The sequence below is a fragment of the Festucalex cinctus genome, chromosome 14 (genome assembly GCF_051991245.1).
Source record: "Festucalex cinctus isolate MCC-2025b chromosome 14, RoL_Fcin_1.0, whole genome shotgun sequence".
NCBI lineage: Eukaryota > Metazoa > Chordata > Actinopteri > Syngnathiformes > Syngnathidae > Festucalex > Festucalex cinctus.
Window position 1 is genome coordinate 25,560,822 of NC_135424.1, and position 27,877 is coordinate 25,588,698.

A 27,877-nucleotide genomic window follows, 5' to 3' on the forward strand; every position below is an offset into this window, starting at 1 on the left:
TGCGAACAAGTGAATATCCAACATATGACTGTCACCTCTAATCCAAACTTGTAAAAAGTGTAGTTGAGCAGGTACTTCAAGCAGGGTAGAAGGCCTTGGTCTAAAGTGTTCCTTGTCACTTCTGGGAACAGAGCAGGTACGATCGAGGGAGAGCGTTGCAGCTTACGATAGTGGTGGGCCTGGTGACGATACACTGTGGCCTCAAATGCCAACAACAGCAGCAGCACTAAATGGTTCTGCAGAAAAAGTAAAAACAAGTCCCAAACAAAATATGTGGTTGTGCAATTTCTTTTTAAGGAAAACAGTGAAGCGTATCCATCCATCTATATTCTGAACCGCTTGTTCCTCACAAGGGTCGCGGGGGGTGCTGGAGCCTATCTCAGCTGGCTATGGGCAGCAGGCGGGGTACAACTTGAACTGATTGCCAGCCAGTTGCAGGGCACACAGACGAACAACCATCCATACGCACAAGCACACCTAGGGACAACTCGGAGTGCCCAATTAACCTTCTATGCATGTCTTTGGAATGTTGGAGGAGACTGGAGTACCCGGAGAAGACCCACGCAGGCACGGGGAGAACATGCAAACTCCACCCAGGAACGCCGGAGCTCGAACCTGAGTCCTCAGTACTGGGAGGTGGACGTGCTAACCAGTCAACCACTATGCCGCCCCAATGAAGTGTAAAGAATTAAATTCAATACAATATTGTTACTAGTAATTTAGTAATATATATCATGTTAAGAATTCCTCAAGCTGTTTAGTGTGTGATGTTTAATTACACAGGCCCAAAAGTATTGGACAGTGACACAATTTTCGTGATTTGGGGTCTCCACCACATTGGATTTAAACGGAAACAACTACAATGAACTGAAGTGCAGACTTTAAGCTTTAAATCAAGAGGTTGAATAGAAATATATGATTAAGCATGTAGGAATTGTAGCTATTTTTATGCCAATGCGCCTTATTCCAGGGGCTCAAAAGTAATTGGACACATAAAATAACGTAAAGTAAAATGGTACGTTTCAATATTTTGTTGAGAATCCTTTGCAGGCAATGACTGCCTGAAGTCTGGAACATGGACATCACCAAACGCTGAGTTTCCTCCTTTGTGATGGTTTGTTATGCCTTTACTGCAGCCGTCTTCAGTTGTTGTATCTTTGAACGTCTTTCTGCCTTAAGTTTTTCCGTGAGAACGTGAAATGCATGCTCGATTGGTCAGAGATCGAGTGATGAACTCAACCATTGAAGAATATTCCAATTCTTTGCTTTAGAAAAAACTACTGGGTTGCTTTTGCAGTATGCTTTGGATCATTGTACATCTCTACTATGAAGCACCGTCCAATCAACTTTGCTACATTTGGCTGAATCCGAGCAGAAATTATATCCCTATACACTTCAGAATTAATCGGGCTGCTTCTGTCTTTTGCCACATCATCAAAAAACACAAGTGACCAAGTGCCATTGAAAGCCATATTGCCCATGCCATCACACTAACACCACCATGTTTAGAAGATGTGGTGTGCTTTGGATCATGAGCTGTTTCCAATTCTTCTCCAAACTTTCTTCTTCTCATCATTCTAGTACAGGTTGATCTTAGTCCCATCTGTCCAAAGAATGCTGTTCCAGACTTGGACTGACTTCGTCAGGTGTTTTTTTTGGCAAAGTCAATTCTGGGCTTTCTATTCTTGAGGCTGATTAATGGTTTGCGCCTTGTGGTGAATCCTTTGTATTTACTCTCATGATGTCTTCGCTTTATGGTAGACTGTATACAGTGGTACCTCTACTTACAAAATTGGTTCATGTTCTCTCTCATAAGTGTTTTTTGCCTGGTGTTTTGTAAAGAACTGATCCAAGGATGTTTTCTTTTTTTTCTTTTTTTCCCCCAATCCTTCAAAAATGTCGAAGGCAAACATCATCTTAGTGAGCAATCCCCCGACTGGTGAACACTTTTTCTGGGTGATTCTTTTCAACACATTCCGAAACTTCATGGAAACTGTAGGCATGGCGAGGAATCTTTTTCCAAAAAAGGCCCGTCTCGTCGCAATTAACTCTTTCAATCCCACGCATTTTCTGACAAGGTAACTCCAGAATCCCACCAGATTTCGCATATTTTCACCCATTTTCAATGCTTATTAGAATATTGTGTGCTATGACTAAATAGACATGGTGGGTGTTGTTTGAAAGATTGGGGTCTCCTCTTTCATTAGAACAAAAAGTATGATTCTACCTTATTCTGTTCTTTAGTAATCATCATTTGAAAATGGCTTGATTTGACATAATTCAAGAATCTCGGGCAAAATAAGGAGAAATGAAGCTTTTTGTGAAATGATGCATTTTCTGCAAAACAGTGACTTTTACAGTAATATTTTTTGGTTTAGTGACATCTCAAATATCTCAACAATCCTTGCCTTCCATAAAACATGAAAAAAAAAATGAAAATGTGTTTTTGATAGCAAAATAAGGATTTATTTAGATATCTGATAGCGTGTGTAAACAGCAATATTTTCACATTTCACAAACTATTTACAAAATGTTGATCATTTACAGGAATGTTTGTGCATGTGTGTGGGCGTGCGTGTGAGTGCTCGTGTGTGCGTGCTCGTGCGTGTGCGCTATTTACGTACTATACAGGGAAATAACAGCTCCATTTTCACATTTGATAAACTATTTACAAATTTGGGGTTATTTACAAAATATGCATGCATGAGTGGGTGCATGGGTTTTGTTTTGAAACCCAATAGTGTCTTTTGTGTGATCGCGTGTGAAGCTTTCTTCTGCGTTCAAGGGGGACACGGCAAGATGTTCACACGCTTGTGCCTCTGCCAGTGTAGTAGCTGCTTCTGTAAATTACAGAAAATACTGTGATCAAGATGTAATTTTTATTATTGTTGCAAGGTATTGTGATTTTTTTTTTACCTTTCGGTCGCACTGCGTGTGACTGCGAAGGGGCCATTTGTGTACGCTGCCCCAACTGTAATCGAATGTTGTGCAACATGCGTTAGTTAGTACGAGGTTACAGACATTGCACATACAGTATACAGAAGCATGTCTGTGAATATTCTCATCCATCCAAGTCATTTCATCCCTGTCACATTCAATATACTGAACTAGTACAATTGTTATCACTCGATTTACAGAATGCTAAACGTTAGCTTACCTCCGGGGCTTCCAGGAGCTTTCGGGGATAAATCGCTGCTGCTGCTACCTTCGCCACATTTGAATTGATCTGTTCAACTGGTGAAGGCGGCTCGAGTTCGCCAAATTCGTCACGGATTCCTCGTCAGATGACGTGGACTGGTCAGAGATACGACGATGCAAACTTTCACTCCGTGTCTCAGAGAACGCCGGAGGCGGTGGCTTCTGAAGTGGGCACCCGTGACGTTTTTGTCGCTTTTCACACTCTCTTATGCAGAATCCTTGATCTTTCTATTCGTCATCTCTTGACCGATCGTGACAAACGCTCTGCTCAAAAGCGTGAGCTTTTGTTTTTAGCGGCCTCCGGTTAGCCGCCGTTAGCACTCGTCTTTTCTCCCCCAGCCACCGGCCCCCACCACTCCACAACACTCCGCCTCTTAGGAAATCACATCCTCCTCGTGTAAAGAGACCATCACTGCCATCAAGAGGGCACAGTTCGTCACTACAGTGCTTCACGGGCTTAATATTCAGAGGGAAACTGCCCAAGAGTCTCATCCACCCATTCATAAAAAAAAACCACGTTTGACGAACTAGTTCGTCTTCGGGTGACGCCCACCGGGTGTCACATGACGAACTAGTTCGTCGGCGGATTGCAAAGAGTTAAAAACTTACTGTGCCTTCATCAATCACCAATTGTTTGAATTTTTGCACAAATTCGTCGCCAGTTAGTTAATTAGTTATCGGAACACCTCATGGCCCGAGGGATGAATGATGAGGACGCTGCATAGACACCAAACTATTATCTACACATAGTTACCTATGGTAGAGGTTCCTCTTAGACAATGGGATGTCAGAAAGATGCTAAGTAATAGCCATAGTCGAAAGTATGTTGCGTTCGGTACTGAATTTTTACCTTTCGTAGCTTGAAATTTCTTTCGTAACAAGAGGCAATATTTTCCCGTTGAGGCGTTTCGTAACTCGAAAATTTCGTATGAAGAGACGTTCGTAAGTAGAGGTACCACTGTACGGTATACTGATACACCTAATTCTTGGAGAGTGTTCTTCACTTGAGTGGATGTTGTGAAGGGGTTTTTCTTCACCATGGAAAGGATTCTGTGATCATCCACCACTGTTGTCTTCCATGGATGTCCAGGCCTTTTTTGAGTTCACAAGCTCACCAGTGCATTTTGTTTTTCTCACAATGTACCAAACTGTTGATTTGGCCACTCTTAACATTTCTGCTTTCTTTTTGATGGTTTTGTTCTTTTTTTTTTGTCAGCCTTAGGATGGTCTGTTTTACCCCTATTGAGAGCTCATTTGACAGCATGTTGTGTGTTGACAGCAACAGCCTCCAAATGCAAACGCCACACCTGGAATCAACTCCAGACCTTTTAACAGCGTATTTGATGACATGTTAATGAGGGAAGGGCCCATGTTTTTATTTTTTGCAGCCTTCTGAGTCAATTGTCCAATTACTTTTGGTTCACTGAAAAAGTGACAGCTACATTTTAAAGAGCTGTAATTCCTAAACCCCTGCTCCAAATTGGATGTCAATACTCACAAATTAAAGAAGAGAGTCTGCACTTTAATTTTATATTGATTATATGTTTTTCTCAACAGCTAAAATAACAAAACTTGTGTCACTGTCCAAATACTTTTGGGCCCGATTGTATCTTGTTTTGAAATCCATGCTTTTAATTTGGAAGGCTGCTCTGTATTTCTGTTTCCTGTTTCACGTTCTCCATTCGTCATTCATCTTATAGGAGTGCAGTAGTCAATAATGATATACTCTATAATATATAAAGATCTCTCTGCACTTCAGAGCTAATTAAATTGTTGAGTACAACTGAAGACTTATTAAATGTGCTCTATACCTTGCTATAGTCCAGTACATGAGCTTCCTTCCTGATGCCAAACCATTTGGCTGGGTCCACCGGTGCCTTATACAAGGATGAATTCGTTACTTCCTTTTGTGAAAGGTTGGTTTCATTCAGAAGTGGCTGTAAGGAAAAGTGAAAGAAACTAATAAGAAACACAACTGACAACTCTTAAGTCAAGTCACCATACAAAACCTGAGCTGAATTGTGTCACCTTTGACCTCAACTACATGGATTATGTGTCATTCAAAGTCCCCTTCACTAAAAAGGAGAAATAACCCCAGAAATTTGATGGGTAAACAAAAACAACTCATAATAATTATAATAACTAGACTAAGTGCAATTTCTGCAGAAATTGCGTGGAAATGCTGAAAGCTGAATGTCAATAGTTGAATGCTAAGCTAAATGCTAATAGCTGATTGCTAAAGAAGGTCAATGAAAAATAAATTATGTGAAAATTACAATCAAGTCATCATTATATAGTAATTAACTATTAATTACTACTACTACTACTACTGCTACTACTACTACTTCTACTACTACTACTACTACTACCACTAGTAGTAGCAGAAGATTTTCAGTAGTAACTTGTAGTTGAATAATAAATGAATAAAAAGAAAAGTTGAACTGCAATCTGGTGAAGGTGGGATTTGAACCATCGCTTCCTGTTACCAGTCCAAGTTCCTGTGAACTAGCTGAAGAGTTGCCCAAGCGGGGTTTGAACCCAGGTCTTTCGGTGTGACAGGCATTTGCTCAAACCACTGTGCCATTGCAGCCAAAGAGGACTCTATGACATTGTACATAATTGGTGTGAATATGTCAGTATATACTGAGCTTGAGTTTTATTTGAATATTGAACAGAATAAAAGCTGAATAATGATGAAAGACATCAAAGGACATGTCTGTGAAATCATTTGACAATTAGTATTCTTAGTATTCAATATTGAATTTGTACTGGAGTGGTTGAAACAAGATTTGAACCCAGGTTCACTGATCACCAGTCCGTTCCCTTCAACATTGTGAATCGATTTTTTTGTGCGTCTCGGGGTGGGTGCTACACGTGCCTGCCAATTTTCAAAAGCGCTAGGTTAAACGTGCCGGAATTGATTTTTATTTTTCTACGCTAGGGGGTGCTATAGAGCAACGTTGTTATGACAACTTCATAATGTCAAATTTTTCGCGGGGCCCGAAGAGTGTGCAAAATTTGGTGAGTTTTCGTAAATGTTTAGGTCCCCAAAAATGCGATAGTTTGTGGAGAATAATAATAACTAGAGCTGCAAGCAGCTATAAAGGGCCCTCGCAGCCCGTGCCACGTTGGGGTACTTGCACGTTGGGGGACTGGCACGTTGGGGTACTGTCACATTGGAAGCAGAATTTCTTTGAAAATGGTATAATAAACCTTTACATGTGGATTTTCTTTGCCAGGTGTGATGAATGTGTCAAGCTCAATTGGTTTTGGTGAACGTTAAGATCTGCAAAAATCAGCATCCTTTTTTATTTTTGGGCAATAAGTTGCCCTGATTGGTATTTTTTGTAAAAATATATGTACCCATCATCGCTCGTACTCATTGCACAATGTTGCTTTTATTGTCCATAGAGGCTATCAAAATTAAATCAAACTAAATAAAAAAGTATGCATGTTTAGATAGGTCTGATGCCAGTGAACATTTTGAGTGGTGGAAACTAAAAGAATATTCATAAATAATTAGTTATCACACTTACAATGAGTTTACAATTTTTGTAAAAATACCGTCAAGTGGGGTATTTTTTTTTTATGCCTCAAGGGTTAGGTGGCGCTGTATATATAATGGAATGTTGTCATAGAGATACATTCAAGCCTTGATCTAAACATACATGTCATGGCAAGATTCTGAAGTACCTGGTTAAGGCGAAGGGTAATGGGATATTTACAAGGTTTTAGGTGAATTAATGAGTATAAATTTATACGTATTTGCACGCACGCACGCACGCAAACGCACACACGCAAACGCACGCAAACGCACGCACACATACACACACAAAAAATAAATAAATAAATAAATAAATAAAAATAAAATAAACATACATGTCAAGTGTGGGATTTTTTTGGAGCATGTACCGTGGAGTTATTAAGCATATCCTTCATTCACGATTGCTTTTAATGTCCATAGAGACAATCAAAAATAAATAAAAAAGTACATATGTTTGGATCAGTCTGATGCCAGCGAACATTTTGAGTGGTGGAAACTAAAAGAATATTCATAAATGACTTAGTTATCACACTTAGAATGAGTTTACATTTTTTGTACAAAATACCGTATGTGGGGTATATTTTTTTTTATGCCTCAAGGGCTAGGTGGCGCTGTATTTATAAATGAATGTTGTCATAGAGATACCTTCAGGCCTTGATTATAAGCATACATGTCAAGTTTGGGATTTTTTGGAGCATGTACCGGGGAGTTATTAAGCATATGCTTTTTCATTACGAAACACAAAATTTGATGATTCATCATATCGTATTTAGAAAAGTCAAGATTTTTTCCCCCTGTCGTTGGCTCAGGTCTTGAAATGGCCCAGGTCAAGTCTGAAGTCAGTCGGATGAAACGTATAGGAGAAGTGGGCAAAAGTATGCCCCGTCAATGTGCGAAAATCGTAAAAAATGGGACATTCAAAAATTCGTAGCTCACTTCCTGTTCATTTTAGCATATGGGTCCAAGAGACTTTTTTGTAGGTCTTGGGCTCCCTCATACACCTAAAAAAAAACTTAAACGTACAACTGTGGCTGTTTCGTTAAAAACGTCTCGGGGGCACTATTGAGTCATATTTGGAAAAACAGCACATTCCACGATAAAATATTGCTCATTTTGCCAGGCCAGATGTATGTGCCAAGTTTCATGTGTTTCTGTGCCAGTTTAGGCCCTCAAAATTGGCGTTGTGTTCTTGGCGAACAGCGCTTAGCCACGCCCACAGCGATTCACGAAAACTCACAAACTTCGTGTTGTGACATCATGAAGGCCGAAACCCTCATCTGAGCAAATATGAGGAAGGTGCAGTTAATGTGGTTGGAGAAAAACATTGAAGAAAAATCGTAAGAAAAAAAATTGCCACTGGGTGGCACTATCAGTAAGATGAAATATAACTTCGTAGATGTCTTAAGGGCTGGACTCTCATCAATTGTGTGAAATTTTGAGAAGATAGGATCATCTGGGTCAAGTTAAAGCAGCTTTTATTGCCATGAAAAATTACCAGATTTTGCGGCACCGTAGCGGCCATGCCCTTTGGCGAAAAGTTACAATATTCGGTATGGGGCATGATCAACATCTTAAGGCTTTTCTGACCAATTTTCAACTGGATCCCTTCAAAGAGCTTGGCACAGTAGCTAAAAACGTAAAGTATGACATTTATTGTCACCACTAGGTGGCGCTATATGTATAACTGAATTTTATGATATTGATGTTTTCAGGCCGTGACTATTAAATTGCATGAGAAGTTTGAGATTTTTTGGAGCTTGTACATGGGAGTTATTAAGCATTTTGTCTTTCTGGACAAATGAAATTTTAAAATCAATTTTTGATGCCCCGCCCTTGTCATATAGTATTTCAAAAATTCAAGATTTTTTGCCCAGTTGTTGTCTCGGGTCTTGAGATGATACATGGCAAGTTTGAAATCAACTTGATGAAAAATGTTTGCAAAGGGGGGAAATGCATGACCACAGTGCATGTGCCAAAATGGGCCAAAATTGGACATTCAAAAATTCATGGCTCACTTCCTGTACATTTTAGGAAATGGCTTCCACTGACTTTTTTGTGCGTCTCGGGGTGCTGCACGTGCCTACCAATTTTCGTAGCTCTAGGTCAAACGGGCCGGGATTGTTTTTTATTTTTCTACGCTAGGGGGCGCTATAGAGTCGCGTTGTTATGACAACTTCATAATATCAAATTTTTCACCGAGCCCGAATAGATTGCAAAGTTTGGTGAGTTTTCGTAAATGTTTAGCTCCTCAAAAATGCGATCGCTTACGGAGAAGAAGAAGAAGAAGAAGAAGAAGAAGAAGAATTCTTACAAAAACAAGAGGGACCTCGCAGCAGTCGCTGCTCGGGCCCTAATAATAATCCGATTGAAAAACAATAGGGACCTCGCAGCGGTAGCTTCTCGGGCCCTAATAATAATAAATAATAACTAGAGCTGCGAGCAGCTATAAAGGGCCCTCGCAGCCCGGGCCACGTTGGGGTACTTGTACGTTGGGGTACTCGCACATTGGGGTACTGGCACATTAGGAGCAAAATTTCTTTGAACATGGCTTGATAAACCTTTACATGTGGATTTTTTTTTTTGCCAGGTGTGATGTGTGTGTCAAGTGTGGGTTTTGGTGATTGTTAAGATCTGCAAAAATCAGCGTCCTTTTTTATTTTTTGGGAATGAGTTGACCTGATTGCTATTTTTTCCAAAAGTATATATACCCATCATCGCTCGTACTCATTGCACGATGTTGCTTTTATTGTCCATAGAGGCTATAAAAAATAAATAAAACAAAATAAAAAAGTACATATGTTTGGATCAGTCTGATACCAGTGAACATCTTGAGTAGTGGGAAGTAAAAGAATATTCATAAATGACTTAGTTATAACACTTACAATGAGTTCACAAATTTTGTACAAAATACTGTAAGTGTTTTTTTTGTTTTTTTTAATGCCTCAACGACTAGGTGGCGCTGTATTTATAACTGAATTTTGTCATAGAGATACCTTCAGGCCTTGACTATAAATATACATGTCAAGTTTGGGATTTTTTTGAAGCATGTACCGGGGAGTTATTAAGCATATCCTTCATTCACGATACTGCTTTTAAAGTCCATAGAGGCTATCAAAAATAAATAAAACTAGAGCTGCGAGCAGCTATAAAGGGCCCTCGCAGCCCGTGCCACGTTGGGGTACTTGCACGTTGGGGTACTTGCACGTTGGGGTACTCGCACATTGGGGTACTGTCACATTGGAAGCAGAATTTCTTTGAAAATGGCATGATAAACCTTTACATGTGGACTTTCTTTGCCAGGTGTGATGAATGTGTCAAGCTCAATGGGTTTTGGTGAACGTTAAGATCTGCAAAAATTAGCACCCATTTTTATTTTTAGCAATAAGTTGCCCTGATTGGTATTTTTTGGAAAAATATATGTACCCATCATCGCTCGTACTCATTGCACAATGTTGCTTTTATTGTCCATAGAGGCTATCAAAATTAAATCAAATTAAATAAAAAAAGTATGCATGTTTGGATAGGTCTGATGCAAGTGAACATTTTGAGTGGTGGAAACTAAAAGAATATTCATAAATGACTTAGTTATCACACTTACAATGAGTTTACAATTTTTGTAAAAATACCATATGTGGGTTTTTTTTTTTTTTTTCACGCCTCAAGGGCTCGGTGGCGCTGCATATATAACTGAATATTGTCATAGAGGTACCTTCAGGCCTTGACTATTAACATACATGTCAAGTTTGGGATTTTTTGGAGCATGTACCGGGGAGTTATTAAGCATATCCTTTTTCATTGCGAAACACAAAATTTGATGCCCCGCCCTCATCATACAGTATTCCGAAAAGTCAAGATTTTTCCGCCTGTCGTTGGCTCAGGTCTTGACATGGTCCAGGTCAAGTCTGAAGTCAGTCGGATGAAACGTGTAGGAGAAGTGGGCAAAAGTATGCCCCCTGTAAATGTGCAAAAATCGTCAAAAATGGGACATTCAAAAATTCGTAGCTCACTTCCTGTTCATTTTAGCATATAGGTCCAAGAGACTTTTTTTGTAGGTCTTGGGCTCCCTCATACACCTAAAAATATTCGTCGTTCTTGCTTAAACGTACAACCAGGGCTGCTTCGTTAAAAATTTCTAGGGGGCGCTATTGAGTCATTTTTGTAAAAATAGCACAATACATGATAAAATATTACTCATTTTACCAGGCCAGATGTGTGTGCCAGGTTTCATGAGTTTCTGTGCTTGTTTAGACCCTCAAAATCGGCGTTGTTTTCTTGGCGAACAGTGCTTCGCCACGCCCACAGCGTTTTGCGAAAACTCACAAACTTCGTGTTGTGACATCATGAAGGCCGAAACCCTCTTCTGAGCAAATATGAGGTAGGTCCAGTTAACGTGTTTGGAGAGAAACGTTGAAGAAAATTCGTAAGAAAAAAAATTGCCACTAGGTGGCGCTATAAGTAAGATGAAATATAAGTTCGCAGATGTCTTAAGGGCTGGACTCTCATCAAATGTGTGAAATTTTGAGAAGATTGGACCATCTGGTTCAAGTTAAAGCAACTTTTATTGTCACGAAAAATCTTCAGACTTTGCGGCACCGTGCCGTGCCCTTTGGCGAAAAGTTACAATATTCGGTGTGGGGCATGATCAACATCTTAAAGGAACACTTTACTTATTGATCCATTTTTAGCAGCAAAAAGTTGCTACTTTTTCAATAATTAATTTGGTGACGTGATTATTTTTTTATGTACATTTAATAACTTTTAAACCGATGTTAAAATGAATCGAACGCCGGCATGTTTGTTACACGTGACTAAATAACCCGGATGTTTACGTCACTAGTGTGTAAACGCTACACTATGGAAGCACTATGCAACGCAGCCGTGCATCTAGCGTCAAACCCGGAAGGATTAAACCTTATCGCTTCGATCCAACACGACAAAATAACCCTACCGAAGGAAAGTCTGCCTTGGATGTGAAAGTTGTGGCGCCAGATGGTCTTTTCGGGCACAAAATAAACTTTAACGAACGAGTGAATCAGGCGGGGGGTGAGTGGTGGTGCGGGAGCTGCACAGGAATGGACAATCCGCTAATGAATGTGTGCTGTCTGGAAATGAAAGAACTCGAGGATCGGTTCCTTGCGGACAATCTCAACTGCCAATATCCAACAGGTAAAGTGACACACAGCACGAGCAATGCAAAACGTGTGGAACTGACGAACTATTTCAGGAAAAAGAAAAAATAGTAAAATTAAATGTATCATCGTTACAGCGCCCAACCTCCCCTAGCTGTTTTTTTTCTTTTCTTTTTTTGCGTAGCGTCCCGATGATGTAAACGAAAGGTTGCAAGAAGGTTGTGTATTAACCGTGTTTATTTATAGACAGAATGAATTAAGGAAATGCGAGACGCCGTTACCTAGGCTGGTTATCAATGGTTTGGATCCGAACGAAATTAATAGAAATGCAAATGAAACTCGAAGGCACCACAGGAAGAACAGCGGGACAGAACACAAATGTAGTACGTCGCACATGACACATGATAATGACACTAATCCACATTCTATAAATTTTTTGGTAAAATAAGATTATGAACATGGTCAATTTGTGAAGTATAAACAACTTACGAGCTAATAAAACATAACGTCCTGGTCCCCGTACTTGACAATGTTCACACTCAAATGAATTATGAAATAAAACAGTCCGTGCAGTATAATAACGAATGCCCCCCCCCACCCCCTAAACATGCCTACCTTTCGCTTTAAATTTGCTTCGCTTCTCCGAGATCTTTCAGTGGCCGTAGGGAGACCTCGATTTGTGCCGGCTGTTGTGAGAGTGAAGGCTCCGTGTTGCTAGCAGTTGCGGGAATAGCCGCCAGAGATCCTCCATCGGCTTGATTATTTCCCACGTCTGGTTCTTTAAAGATACTCGGTACTGCGTTGGGCTTTAGTATTAGGCGTGTGGCGTACCCCATCTCAAATTTTAACATATTTTCTTAGTCCTCATGCCTGAAATGTTCGCTGCGCGCACGCCTGCTTGTCCTTCGGGAGGTTGACAGCACTTAGCAAACAAACCATTGTCTACTCAAGTCGTTTTTTTTTTGTTTTTTTTTGTTTTTTTTTAGGGGGGTCTCGCGGGTTTTTCCTTGCCGACGCCTTGCAAAATTTTGCAATACACAAAGGCATAAGTGACAGTTTGTGTCCTCCTCGTTGTTATGTCTGCGTGAACTACTGTTCGCCAAGCGAGTATACACACTTGTTACGTCACCACTCGGGGGCGTTCCAACACGGAAGTACTTCTATGTTGAAGAAAAGTTAAATAAATCAATATAAGGGTGTATTCTTCAGCTCTTATGCATTTTTCGTAGCTAAACTAACTATTTACTGCCGATCAAGCCATACATGTAAAATTAAAGGAGCCTTCCTTTAAGGCTTTTCTGACTAATTTTCAACTGGATCCCTTCAACGAACTTGGCACAGTAGCTAAAAACGTAAAGTATGACATTTATTGTCACCACTAGGTGGCGCTAAAAGTATAACTGAATTTTATTATATAGATGTTTTCAGGCCGTGACTATTAAGTTGCATGAGAAGTTTGAGATTTTTTGGAGCTTGTACATGGGAGTTATTAAGCATTTTGTCTTTCTGGACAAATAAAATTTTAAAGGCAATATTTGATGCCCCACCCCCATCATATAGTATTCCGAAAAGTCAAGATATTTTGTCCAGTTGTTGTCTCAGGTCTTGAGAAACTACATGCCAAGTTTGAAGTCAATATGATTAAAACTGTTTGCAAAGGGGGGGAAAGTATGACCACAGTGAATGTGCAAAAATGGGCCAAAATTGGACATTCAAAAATTCATAACTCACTTCCTGTACATATTTGCTACATGGTCCCAATTGACTTTTTGTGTGGCCCGGGGTGCTACAAGTGCCTGCCAAATTTCGTAGCTCTAGGTCAGACGTGCCGGGATTGGTTTTTATTTTTTTATGCTAGGGAGCGCTATAGAGTCTCGTTGTTATGACATCAGAATATAAAATTTTTTGCCGGGCCCGAAGAGTGTGCAAATTTCGGTGAGTTTCCGTAAATGTTTAGGTCCTCAAAAATGCGATCGTTTGCGGAGAATAAAGAAGAAGAAGAAGAAGAATAACTAGAGCTGCGAGCAGCTATAAAGGGCCCTCGCAGCCCGGGCCACGTTGAGGTACTTGCACGTTGGGGTACTTGCACGTTGGGGTACTCGCACATTGGGGTACTGGCACATTAGGAGCAAAATTTCTTTGAACATGGCATGATAAACCTTTACATGTGGATTTTTTTTGCTCGGTGTGATGTGTGTGTCAAGCTCAATGGGTTTTGGTGATTGTTAAGATCTGCAAAAATCAGCGTCTTTTTTTATTTTCAGGTAATGAGTTGACCTGATTGTTATTTTTTCCAAAAGTATAAAAACCCATCATCGCTCGTACTCATTGCACGATGTTGCTTTTATTGTCCATAGAGGCTATAAAAAATAAATAAAACAAAATAAAAAAGTACATATGTTAGGATCGGTCTGATACCAGTGAACATCTTGAGTAGTGGAAAGTAAAAGAATATTCATAAATGACTTAGATATAATACTTACAATGAGTTCACAAATTTTGTACAAAATGCCGTGTTTTTTTTTTTTTTTTTTTTATGCCTCAAGGACTAGGTGGCGCTGTATTTATAACTGAATTTCGTCATAGAGATACCTTCAGGCCTTGACTATAAATATACATGTCAAGTTTGGGATTTTTTTGAAGCATGTACCGGGGACTTATTAAGCATATCCTTCATTCACGATACTGCTTTTAACGTCCATAGAGGCTATCAAAAATAAATAAAACTAAATAAAAAATACATATGTTTGGATAGGTCTGATGCCAGTGAACATTTTGAGTGGTGGAAACTAAAAGAATATTCATAAATGACTTAGTTATCACACTTACAATGAGTTTACAATTTTTGTAAAAATACCATATGTGGGGTATTTTTTTTCACGCCTCAAGGGCTAGGTGGCGCTGCATATATAACTGAATATTGTCATAGAGGTACCTTCAGGCCTTGACTATAAACATACATGTCAAGTTTGGGATTTTTTGGAGCATGTACCGGGGAGTTATTAAGCATATCCTTTTTCATTGCGAAACACAAAATTTGATGCCCCGCCCTCATCATATAGTATTCCGAAAAGTCAAGATTTTTCCGCCTGTCGTTGGCTCAGGTCTTGACATGGTCCAGGTCAAGTCTGAAGTCAGTCGGATGAAACGTGTAGGAGAAGTGGGCAAAAGTATGCCCCCTGTAAATGTGCAAAAATCGTCAAAAATGGGACATTCAAAAATTCGTAGCTCACTTCCTGTTCATTTTAGCATATAGGTCCAAGAGACTTTTTTGTAGGTCTTGGGCTCCCTCATACACCTAAAAATATTCGTCGTTCTTGCTTAAACGTACAACCGGGGCTGCTTCGTTAAAAATTTCTAGGGGGCGCTATTGAGTCATTTTTGTAAAAATAGCACAATACATGATAAAATATTACTCATTTTACCAGGCCAGATGTGTGTGCCAAGTTTCATGAGTTTCTGTGCATGTTTAGACCCTCAAAATCGGCGTTGTTTTCTTGGCGAACAGTGCTTCGCCACGCCCACAGCGTTTCGCAAAAACTCACAAACTTCGTGTTGTGACATCATGAAGGCCGAAACCCTCTTCTGAGCAAATATGAGGTAGGTCCAGTTAACGTGTTTGGAGAGAAACGTTGAAGAAAATTCGTAAGAAAAAAAATTGCCACTAGGTGGCGCTATAAGTAAGATGAAATATAAGTTCGCAGATGTCTTAAGGGCTGGACTCTCATCAAATGTGTGAAATTTTGAGAAGATTGGACCATCTGGGTCAAGTTAAAGCAACTTTTATTGTCACGAAAAATCTTCAGACTTTGCGGCACCGTGCCGGCCACGCCCTTTGGCGAAAAGTTAAAATATTCGGTGTGGGGCATGATCAACCTCTTAAGGCTTTTCTGACCAATTTTCAACTGGATCCCTTCAACGAACTCGGCACAGTAGCTAAAAACGTAAAGTATGACATTTATCGTTACCACTAGGTGGCGCTATATGTATAACTGAATTTTATCATATAGATGTTTTCAGGCCGTGACTATTACGTTGCCTGAGAAGTTTGAGATTTTTTGGAGCTTGAACATGGGAGTTATTAAGCATTTGCTCTTTCTGGACAAATGAAATTTTAAAGGCAATATTTGATGCCCCGCCCCCGTCATATAGTATTTCGAAAAGGCAAGATGTTTTGCCCAGTTGTTCTCTCAGGTCTTGAAATGATAAATGCCAAGTTTGAAGTCAATTGGATGAAAAATGTTTGCAAAGGGGGAAAAAGCATGACCACAGTGAATGTGCCAAAATAGGCCAAAATTGGACATTAAAAAATTCATAGCTCATTTCCTGTACATTTTAGCTACATGGTCCCAATAGACTTTTTTTGTGCGTCTCGGGGTGCTACACGTGCCTGCCAATTTTCGTTGCTCTAGCTCAAACGTGCCGGGCTTGGTTTTTATTTTTCTACGCTAGGGGGCGCTATAGAGTCGCGTTGTTATGACGACTTCATAATATCAAATTTTTCGCCGGGCCCGAAGAGTGCGCAAAGTTCGGTGAGTTTTCGTGAATGTTTAGGTACCCAAAATCGCGATCGTTTGCGGAGAATAAAGAAGAAGAAGAAGAAGAAGAAGAAGAAGAATTTTTACAAAAACAATAGGGACCTCGCAGCGGTCGCTGCTCGGGCCCTAATAATAATAATTCTTACAAAAACAAGAGGGACCTCGCAGCGGTCGCTGCTCGGGCCCTAATAATAATAACTAGAGCTGCGAGCAGCTATAAAGGGCCCTCGCAGCCCGGGCCACATTGGGGTATTTGCACGTTGGGGTACTTGCACGTTGGGGTACTCGCACATTGGGGTACTGGCACATTAGGAGCAAAATTTCTTTTAACATGGCATGATAAACCTTTACATGTGGATTTTTTTTGCCAGGTGTGATGTGTGTGTCAAGCTCAATGGGGTTTGGTGATTGTTAAGATCTGCAAAAATCAGCGTCCTTTTTTATTTTTAGGGAATGAGTTGACCTGATTGGTATTTTTTGCAAAAGTATATATACCCGTCATCGCTCGTACTCATTGCACGATGTTGCTTTTATTGTCCATATAGGCTATCAAAAATAAATAAAACAAAATAAAAAAGTACATATGTTTTAGGGGTGTGAATTGCCTAGTACCTGACGATTCGATTCGTATCACGATTCACAGGTCACGATTCGATTCGATACCGATTAATCCCGATACGAATTTATAAGTCGATTGTTGCGATTTTTTTTCATTCAAATTTAGAAAATACTAATCAGTAAGCTTGCCGAGTGTAAGATTTATATGAAAATGTATTATTTATTTATCTGAAATTTCAGTCTTATAGAGGTTGTAATCTGTTTCATGTTTGAACAGGATTAAAATAAAATATTAAGGCTTAATGTTCCATTCATATAACATTCATCCATGCTCAAGGTGTGAATCCTAAAAAAAAAATAAAATAAAAAAATAAAAAATCGATTCTGCCGATTATTGAATCGATTCGAGAATCGCGCGATGTAGTATCGCGATATATCGCCGAATCGATTTTTTTTAACACCCCTAATATGTTTGGATCGGTCTGATACCAGTGAACATCTTGAGTGGTGGAAAAAGCAAAAGAATATTCATAAATGACTTAGTTATTACACTTACAATGAGTTCACAAATTTTGTACAAAATACCGTAAGAGGGGTTGTTTATTTTTTATGCCTTAAGGACTAGGTGGCGCTGTATTTATAACTGAATTTTGTCACAGAGATACCTTCACGCCTTGACTATAAATTTCCATGTCAAGTGTGGGATTTTTTAAAGCATGCACCGGGGAGTTATTAAGCATATCCTTCATTCACGATACTGCTTTTAACGCTATCAAAAATAAATAAAACTAAATAAAAAATACTTATGTTTGGATAGGTCTGATGCCAGTGAACATTTTGAGTGGTGGAAAGGAAAAGAATATTCATAAATGACTGAGTTATCACACTGAGAATGAGTTTACAATTTTTGTAAAAATACCGTAAGTGGGGTATTTTTTTTTCATGCGTTAAGGGCTAGGTGGCGCTGCATATATAACTGAATGTTGTCATATAGATAGCTTCAGGCCTAGACTATAAACATACATGTCAAGTTTGGGATTTTTTGGAGCATGTACCGGAGAGTTATTAAGCATATCCTTTTTCAGTGCAAAACACAAATTTGGATGCCCCGCCCTCATCATATAGTATTTCGAAAAGTCAAGATTTTTCCCCCTGTCGTTGGCTCAGGTCTTGACATGGTCCAGGTCAAGTCTTCACTCAGTCGGATGAAACGTGTAGGAGAAGTGGGCAAAAGTATGCCCCCTGTAAATGTGCAAAAATCGTCAAAAACGGGACATTCAAAAATTCGTAGCTCACTTCCTGTTCATTTTAGCATATGGGTCCAAGAGACTTTTTTTGTAGGTCTTGGGCTCCCTCATACACCTAAAAATATTCGTCGTTCTTGCTTAAACGTACAACCGGGGCTGCTTCGTTAAAATTTTCTAGGGGGCGCTATTGAGTCATTTTTGTAAAAATAGGACAATCGACAATAAAATATTGCTCATTTTACCAGGCCAGATGTGTGTGCCAAGTTTCATGAGTTTCTGTGCATGTTTAGACCCTCAAAACCGACGTTGTTTTCTTGGCGAACAACGCTTAGCCACGCCCACAGCAATTCGCAAAAACTCACAAACTTCGTGTTGTGACATCATGAAGGCCGAAACCCTCATCTGAGCAAATATGAGGTAGGTCCAGTTAACGTGTTGGGAGAAAAGCATTGAAGAAACTTCGTAAGAAAAAAAATTGCCACTAGGTGGCGCTATCAGTTAGATGAAATATAAGTTCGTAGATGTCTTTAGGGCTGGACTCTCATCAAATGTGTGAAATTTTGAGAAGATAGGATCATCTCGGTCAAGTTAATGCAGCTTTTATTGTCACGAAAAGTCTTCAGACTTTGCGGCACCGTAGCGGCCACGCCCTTTGGCGAAAAGTTACAATATTTGGTGTGGGGCATGATCAACATCTTAAGGCTTTTCTGACCAATTTTCAACTGGATCCCTTCAACGAGCTCAGCGCAGTAGCTAAAAACGTAAAGTATGACATTTATTGTTACCACTAGGTGGCGCTATATGTATAACTGAATCTTATCATATAGATGTTTTCAGGCCGTGACTATTACGTTGCCTGAGAAGTTTGAGATTTTTTGGAGCTTGAACATGGGAGTTGTTAAGCATTTGCTCTTTCTGGACAAATGAAATTTTAAAGGCAATATTTGATGCCCCGCCCCCGTCATATACTATTTCGAAAAGGCAAGATTTTTTGCCCAGTTGTTCTCTCAGGTCTTGAGATGATAAATGCCAAGTTTGAAGTGAATTGGATGAAAAATGTTTGCAAAGGGGGAAAAAGCATGACCACAGTGAATGTGCCAAAATAGGCCAAAATTGGACATTAAAAAATTCATAGCTCACTTCCTGTACATTTTAGGAAATGGCTTCCACTGACTTTTTTGTGCGTCTCAGGGTGCTACACGTGCCTGACAATTTTCGTAGCTCTAGGTCAAACGGGCCGGGAATGGTTTTTATTTTTCTACGCTAGGGGGCGCTATAGAGTCGCATTGTTATGAAAACTACATAATATCAAATTTTTCGCCGGGCCCGAAGAGACTGCAAAGTTTGGTGAGTTTTCGTAAATATTTAGGCCCTCAAAAATGTGATTGTTTACGGAGAAGAATAATAATAACTAGAGCTGCGAGCAGCTATAAAGGGCCCTCGCAGCCCGGGCCACGTTGGGGTCCTTGCACGTTGGGGTACTTGCACGTTAGGGTACTGGCACGTTGGGGTACAGGCATATTGGAAGCAAAATTTCTTTGAAAATGGCATAATAAACGTTTACATGTAGAATATTTGTTTTGCCAGTGTCTGTCAAGCTCAACGGGTTTTGGTGATTGTTATGACCTGCAAAAATCAGCGTCCTTATTTATTTCTAGGCAATGAGTTGCCCTGATTGGTATTTTTTGTAGAAGTGTATATCATCATCCTCGTTGTACTCATTGCACAATGTTACTTTTATTGTCCAAAGGGGCAATCAAAAATGAATAAAACAAAATGGAAACGTACATACGTTTGGATCGGTGTGAAGCCAGTGAACAATTTGAGTGGTGGAAACTAAAAGAATATTCATAAATGACTTAGTTATAACACTTAGAATGAGTTTACATTTTTTGTACAAAATACCGTATGTGTTTTTTTTTTTTTTTTTTTACATATTATGCCTCAAGGGCTAGGTGGCGCTGTATTTATAACTGAATGTTGTCATAGAATACCTTCAGGCCTTGATTATAAGCATACATGTCAAGTGTGGGATTTTTTTTGGAGCATGTACCGTGGAGTTATTATGCATATCCTTCATTCACGATATTGCTTTTAATGTCCACAGAGGCTATCAAAAATAAATAAAAATATATATATGTTTGGATAAGTCTGATGCCAGTGAACATTTTGAGTGGTGGAAACTAAAAGAATATTCATAAATGACTTAGTTATCACACTTAGAATGAGTTTACATTTTTTGTACAAAATACCGTATGTGGGGTATTTTTTTTTTATGCCTCAAGGGCTAGGTGGCGCTGCATATATAACTGAATGTTGTCATAGAGATAGCTTCAGGCCTTGACGATAAACATACATGTCAAGTTTGGGATTTTTTGGAGCATGTACCGGGGAGTTATTAAGCATATCCTTTTTCAGTGCGAAACACAAATTTTGATGCCCCGCCTTCATCATATAGTATTTCGAAAGGTCAAGATTTTTCCCCCTTTCGTTGGCTCAGGTCTTGACATGGTCCAGGTCAAGTCTTAACTCAGTCAGATGAAACGTGTAGGAGAAGTGGGCAAAAGTCTGCCCCCTGTGAATGTGCAAAAATAGTCAAAAATGGGACATTCAAAAATTCGTAGCCAACTTCCTGTTCATTTTAGCATATGGGTCCAAGAGACTTTTTTGTAGGTCTTGGGCTCCCTCATACACCTAAAAATATTCGTCGTTCTTGCTTAAACGTACAACCGGGGCTGCTTCGTTAAAAACTTCTCGGGGGCGCTATTGAGTCATTTTTGTAAAAATAGCACAATCAACAATAAAATATTGCTCATTTTACCAGGCCAGATGTGTGTGCCAAGTTTCATGAGTTTCTGTGCATGTTTAGACCCTCAAAACTGGCGTTGTTTTCTCGGCGAACAGCGCTTAGCCACACCCACAGCAATTCGCGAAAACTCACAAACTTCGTGTTGTGACATCATGAAGGCCGAAACCCTCATCTGAGCAAATATGAGGTAGGTCCAGTTAACGTGTTTGGAGAAAAACGTAGAAGAAAATTCATAAGAAAAAAAATTGCCACTAGGTGGCGCTATCAGTTAGATGAAATATAAGTCAGTAGATGTCTTTAGGGCTGGACTCTCATCAAATGTGTGAAATTTTGAGAAGATAGGATCATCTCGGTCAAGTTAATGCAGCTTTTATTTTCACGAAAAATCTTCAGATTTTGCGTCACCGTAGCGGCCACGCCCTTTGGCGAAAAGTTACAATATTCGGTGTGGGGCATGATCAACATCTTAAGGCTTTTCTGACCAATTTTCAAATGGATCCCTTCAACAAGCTCAGCACAGTAGCTAAAAACGTAAAGTATGACATTTATTGTAACCACTAGGTGGCGCTATATGTATAACTGAATTTTATCATATAGATGTTTTCAGGCCGTGACTATTACGTTGCCTGAGAAGTTTGAGATTTTTTGGAGCTTGAACATGGGAGTTATTAAGCATTTGCTCTTTCTGGACAAATGAAATTTTAAAGGCAATATTTGATGCCCCGCCCCCGTCATATAGTATTTCAAAAAGGCAAGATGTTTTGCCCAGTTGTTCTCTCAGGTCTTGAGATGATAAATGCCAAGTTTGAAGTCAATTGGATGAAAAATGTTTGCAAAGGGGGAAAAAGCATGACCACAGTGAATGTGCCAAAATTGGACATTAAAAAATTCATAGCTCACTTCCTGCACATTTTAGCTACATGGTCCCAATAGACTTTTTTGTGCGTCTCGGGGTGCTACACGTGCCTGCCAATTTTTGTTGCTCTAGCTCAAACGTGCCGGGCTTGGTTTTTATTTTTCTACGCTAGGGGGCGCTATCGAGTCGCATTGTTATGACGACTTAATAATATCAAATTTTTCGCCGGGCCTGAGGAATGTGCAAAGTTCGGTGAGTTTTCGTGAATGTTTAGGTACCCAAAATCGCGATCGTTTGCGGAGAATAAAGAAGAAGAAGAAGAAGAAGAAGAAGAATTTTTACAAAAACAATAGGGACCTCGCAGCGGTCGCTGCTCGGGCCCTAATAATAATAATTTTTACAAAAACAATAGGGACCTCGCAGCGGTCGCTGCTCGGGCCCTAATAATAATAATAATAATTTTTACAAAAACAATAGGGACCTCGCAGCGGTCGCTGCTCGGGCCCTAATAATAATAATAATAATAATAATTTTTACAAAAACAAAATAACTAATAACTAGAGCTGCGAGCAGCTATAAAGGGCCCTCGCAACCCGGGCCACGTTGGGGTATTTGCACGTCGGGGTCCTGGCATGTTGGGGTACTGTCAAATAGGAAACCATCTAAATTGTAAACGTTTTTGCCCGGCTTTGTGTTTGTAAAGTTTCATGGAAAGGCCAAAAATGATGCACAATTAACAAAATAAAATCAAAATGGATTGTCACATGGCTATATAGAATACTTTTTGAATATATTAGGCATGCCTGACAATATTGACACATCTAGCTGAATCATATAATCGGAAAGACTTCACAAAAATGTCTAGAGGGCGCTATTGAGCAATTTATTACAAATTGCACAACAAATCTCTAAATAAAATATTCATGTTCCAGACAGGTCTGGTGTGTGTGCAAAGTTTTGTGAGTTTTCGCCCATATTTAGACTCTCAAAAAAGCATTTTTCTTCACAAACAATGCATGGCTACAGCAAAGGCGTGTGACAAAATAAAAAAAATTCAATAACTTTTCATCTTAAATATCTTAAGATGAAACACGCCAAAGAATGAAGACGATCTGATAAGTTCTGTTGAAAATATGACCCCTATAAAAGGCCCCAAAAAATGGCAGACTTCCTGTTTGATTCAGCATATGGCTTTAGAAACCTTTTTGTAAGTCTTAGGCTGATAGGTATCCCAATTTTTACAAATCTAGCTGAATCATAAAATACAAAACATTTGCAAAAGCTTCATAAAAATGTCTAGAGGGTGCTATTGAACCATTTATTGCAAATTGAATAAGAAATCTCTAAAATATTCATGCTTATGACAAGCCTGATGTGTGTGTAAAGTTTCATGAGTTTTTGCACATTTAGACCAAAAAAAAGCAGCATTTTACTTGGCAAACAATGCATCGCCATGACAACGGCGTGCGACAAAATAAATAACTTTCGATAACTTTGCATCTTAAACATCTTAAGATGAAGCACACCAAGTTTGAAGACAGTCGGATACATTTTGTAGGAGGAGTTCGTTAAAATATGACCCCTAAAAAAGGCCACAAAAAATGGCTACAAATCCCAACGTAAATCAAAATGGCGGACTTCCTGTTTGGTTTAGCAGATGGCTCCAAGAGACTTTTTTGTACATCGTGGGCTCTTATGTATGCCTCTAAATTATCATAGCGCTAGGTGAAACGTACAACCGGGAATGCTTCGTTAAAGAGGAGTTTTTTAGCTCAAAATGTGATGCCTACGGGACTTCCTGTTGGGTGTAGCACATGGCACCAGGAGCCTTTTTTGTACATCGTGGGCTGTTACATTTGTCTCCAAATTTTCGTAGCTCTAGCTGCTTCGTACAACTGGGAATGCTTCATTAAAAAGGAATTTTTTCCTTTGCAAACTGTGCATGCCACGGCAACAGCGTGCGACGAAATAAAAAGCTTTCAATAACTTTTCATCTTCAACATCTTAAGATGAATCACACCAAGTTTGGAGATGATCGGATAAACTCTGTAGGAGGAGTTCGTTAAAATAAGACCCCTATGAAATGGCCCAAAAAATGGCAACACGTTCCAAAGTAAATCAAAATGGCGGACTTCCTGTTCGGTTTAGCATATGGTTCAAAAAGAGTTTTTTGTACCTTGAGGGCTGTTACATATGTCTTCAAATTTTGGTAACTCTAGGTGAAATGTACAGCCGGGAATGCTTCATTAAGTAAGAGTTTTGAAACACAAAATTTGATGCCTCGCCTCTGGCGGACTTCCTGTTAGGTTTAGCATATGGCACCAACAGGCTTTTTTGTAGACCATAGTCTGTTACATATGTGTACCAATTTCGTAGCTCTCGATTAAACGTACAACCGGGAATGCTTCGTTAAAGAGGAGTTTTTTAGCTCAAAATGTGATGCCCGGCCCCTGGGGGACTTCCTGTTGGGTTTAGCACATAGCACCAAGAGACTTTTTTGTACATTGTGGGCTGTTACATATGTCGACAAATTTTCGTAGCTCTAGCTGCTTCGTACAACTGGGAATTCTTCATTAAGAAGAATTTTTTTTCTTAGGCAAACAAGTGCATGCCACGGCAACAGCGTGCGACGAAATAAAAAGCTTTCAATAACTTTTCATCTTCAACATCTTAAGATGAATCACACCAAGTTTGAAGATGATGGGATAAACTCTGTAGGAGGAGTTCGTTAAAATAAGACCCCTATGAAATGGCCAAAAAAATGGCAACACGTTCCAAAGTAAATCAAAATGGTGGACTTTCTGTTAGGTTTAGCACATGGTTCAAAAAGAGTTTTTTGTACCTTGAGGGCTGTTACATATGTCTTCAAATTTTGGTAACTCTAGGTGAAACGTACAGCCGGGAATGCTTCCTTAATTAAGAATTTTGAAACGCAAAATTAGATGCCCCGCCTCTGGCGGACTTCCTGTTGGGTTTAGCATATGGCACCAACAGACTTTTTTGTAGATCATAGTCTGTTACATATGCGTACCCTAATAATAATAATAATAATAATAATAATTTTTACAAAAACGATAGGGACCTCGCAGCGGTCGCTACTCGGGCCCTAATAATAATAATAATAATAATAATAATAATAATTTTTACAAAAACAATAGGGACCTCGCAGCGGTCGCTGCTCGGGCCCTAATAATAATAATAATAATAATAATAATAATAATAATAATGATAATAATAATTTTTACAAAAACAATAGGGACCTCGCAGCAGTCGCTGCTCGGGCCCTAATTCTTAGAAAAACAAGACGGACCTCGCAGCGGTCGCTGCTCGGGCCCTAATAATCCGATCGAAAAACAATAGGGACCTTGCAGCGGTAGCTGCTCGGGCCCTAATAATAATTTTTACAAAAACAATAGGGACCTCGCAGCGGTCGCTACTCGGGCCCTAATAACTAGAGCTAGGAGCAGCTATAAAGGCCCCTTGCAGCCCGGCCCACTTTGGGGTACTTGCACATTGGGGTACCGGCAGAATTTCTTTGAAAATTGCATAATAAACCTTTACATATGGATTTTTTTTTTTTTGCCAGCTGTGATAAGTCTGTATAGCTCAATGAGCTTTGGTGAATGTTATTTTTCATGTTTAGGCAATGTGTGATTGGTATCGTTTGTAAAAGTATACATAACATCATCGTTCGTTGTACTCATTGCACAACATTGCTTTTATTGTCCATAGAGCCCATTAAAAATAAATAATAAAAAGTACGTACCGTACATATGTTTGGATAGGTCTGACTGATGCCGCTGAACATTTTGAGTGCTGGAAAGAATATTGATAAATGACTTAGTTATCACACTTACGATTATTCAAATTTTGTACAAAATACCGTAGTGTTTTTTTTTTGTTGTATTTTTACCTCAAGGGTTAGGTGGCGCTGTATTTCTAACTGAATGTTGTCATAGAGATACCTTCAGGCCATGACTATCAACATACATGTGACGTTTGGGATTTTTTGGAGCATGTACCGGGGAGTTATTAAGCATATCCTTTTTCATTGCGAACACAATATGATACACATATTTTAATGCCCCGCCCTATCATATAATATTTTGAAAAGTCAAGGTTTTTTTTCCCCTGTCGCCGGCTCAGGTCTTGACATGGTCCAGGTTAAGTTTGAAGTAAATTAGATGAAACATGTAGGAGAAGTGGGCAAAATTATGCCCCTGTAAATGTGCAAAAATTTGCAGAAATCGAACATTCAAAAATTCGTAGCTCGCTTCCTGTTCATTTTAGCATATGGGTCCAAGAGATTTTTTTTGTAGGTCTTGGCCTCCTTTTTTGGAGACCCAAACGTGTACGAAAACTCACCAAACTTTGCACAATCCTCGGCCTTGGCAAAAAAATTGATCTAAAGATGTTGCTATAAAAACATAACATATAGAGCCCCCTAGTGTGGAAAAATATGCACCAATCTCAGCAGGTTTGATTGAGGGCTACGAAAATTGGTCGGCACGTGTAGCGCCCCGAGACACACAAAAAAAAAATCAGTGGAAGCCATATCTTAAATGTACAGGAAGTGAGCTAAGAATTTTTGAATGTCCTATTTTTGCCGATTTTTGCACATTTACATGGGGCAGACAATTGCCTAATTCTCCTACATGTTTCATCTAATTTACTTCAAACTTGACCTGGACCATGTCAAGACCTGAGCCAGCGAAAGGAGAGAAAAAAACTTGACTTTTTCACATACTATATGATGGGGCAGGGCATCAAATTTTGTTTTATATTTTGTTCGCAATAAAAAGGATGAACTTAATAACTCCCCGGTGCACGCGCTAAAAAATCTCAGTTCACATGTATGTTTATAGTCATAGCCTGAAGGTATCTCTATGACAACATTCAGTTAGAAATACAGCGCCACTTAGCCCTTGAGGCAAAAATAAAAAAAAAATACCCCGCATACGGTATTTTGCTAATAATTTGAATACTCATTATTAGGGATGAATATCTTTGACATTTGAACCGGTACTGTTCCAATTCTCGGTATCTGGGAAGACCGGTACGCAACGGTAACAATTTTCGGTAATTTTTTAGTCTTCTTTTCCCTTTCTTTCTTTTTTTATGTTATTTATTTATTTATTTATTTATTTATTCATTTGGGTGGTAATAAATGTTAAGGCCCTTTTTCTCAAAACTAGCAATTTCAACCTGCTGTAACTTTAGTACTTTTTGAGCTACATCCATGTGTTATATATCATTTTAAAGGGAATTAAGTGCAGAATTCAAATATATCAATATCTCAATTTGTTTTGTTTTTTTTTTTGTTTTTTTTGCACATGTGGACCCTTTTGCCACTTAAAAAAATGCCAATCAGAGCAATTCATTGTCAAAAAATAAAAAAAAAAAGACAGATTTTTGAGGGTCTTAACATTGATTAAAGCTCATTGAGCTTTGCACTCTCATCACACCTGCCAAAAAAATAAATAAAACGATCCATATGTAAAAGTTTATTATCCCATTTTAAAAGAAATTTGGCTTTGAACGTGCCAGTACCCTAACGTGCTAGTCCTCCAAATTATATGATACAGTTGTGATCAAAAGTATACATTCACTTGTAAAGAACATAATGTCATGCCAGTTATTTCTGTAACTCTGATTTTTAATTAATTTTTAATTAATTGGAATGGATACTTTATTGTCACAAAAAAAACAATGAAATTTTGTTCTTTTACAACTTTATTCAGGTTTAACAGAAAAAGTGAGCAAATCTACTTGGTCAAAAATATACATACAGCAAGGTATGGTATACAAAAACAAATTGTAATTGGTGTAGTTCAGTTAAATTTGTTGGGTGCTTACATTATTTACTTAACATTGTCTGCATGTTGCCAATGGGGTTTACGTCAGGACTTTGGGAAAGCCATTCTAAAACGTTACTAGCCTGATTTAGCCATTCCAATGCATGTCTCTTGGCCATTTTCACTTCAATTAGGCACTTTTG

The 27,877-nt window shown here is 39.1% G+C and overlaps 1 protein-coding gene across 1 annotated transcript in view; it reads right to left on the reverse strand.

The window, feature by feature from the left end:
* The window catches only part of piezo1 (piezo type mechanosensitive ion channel component 1 (Er blood group)), a 286,359-nt gene that overhangs the window by 151,715 nt on the left and 106,767 nt on the right, over positions 1 to 27,877 (reverse strand). The window contains exons 19-20 of the mRNA XM_077496131.1: positions 5,010 to 5,135; positions 36 to 236 (exon numbers count right to left, since the gene is read on the reverse strand). Coding sequence (XP_077352257.1) covers positions 36 to 236; positions 5,010 to 5,135 — 327 coding nt within the window. The remainder of the gene's footprint in view (positions 1 to 35; positions 237 to 5,009; positions 5,136 to 27,877) is intronic.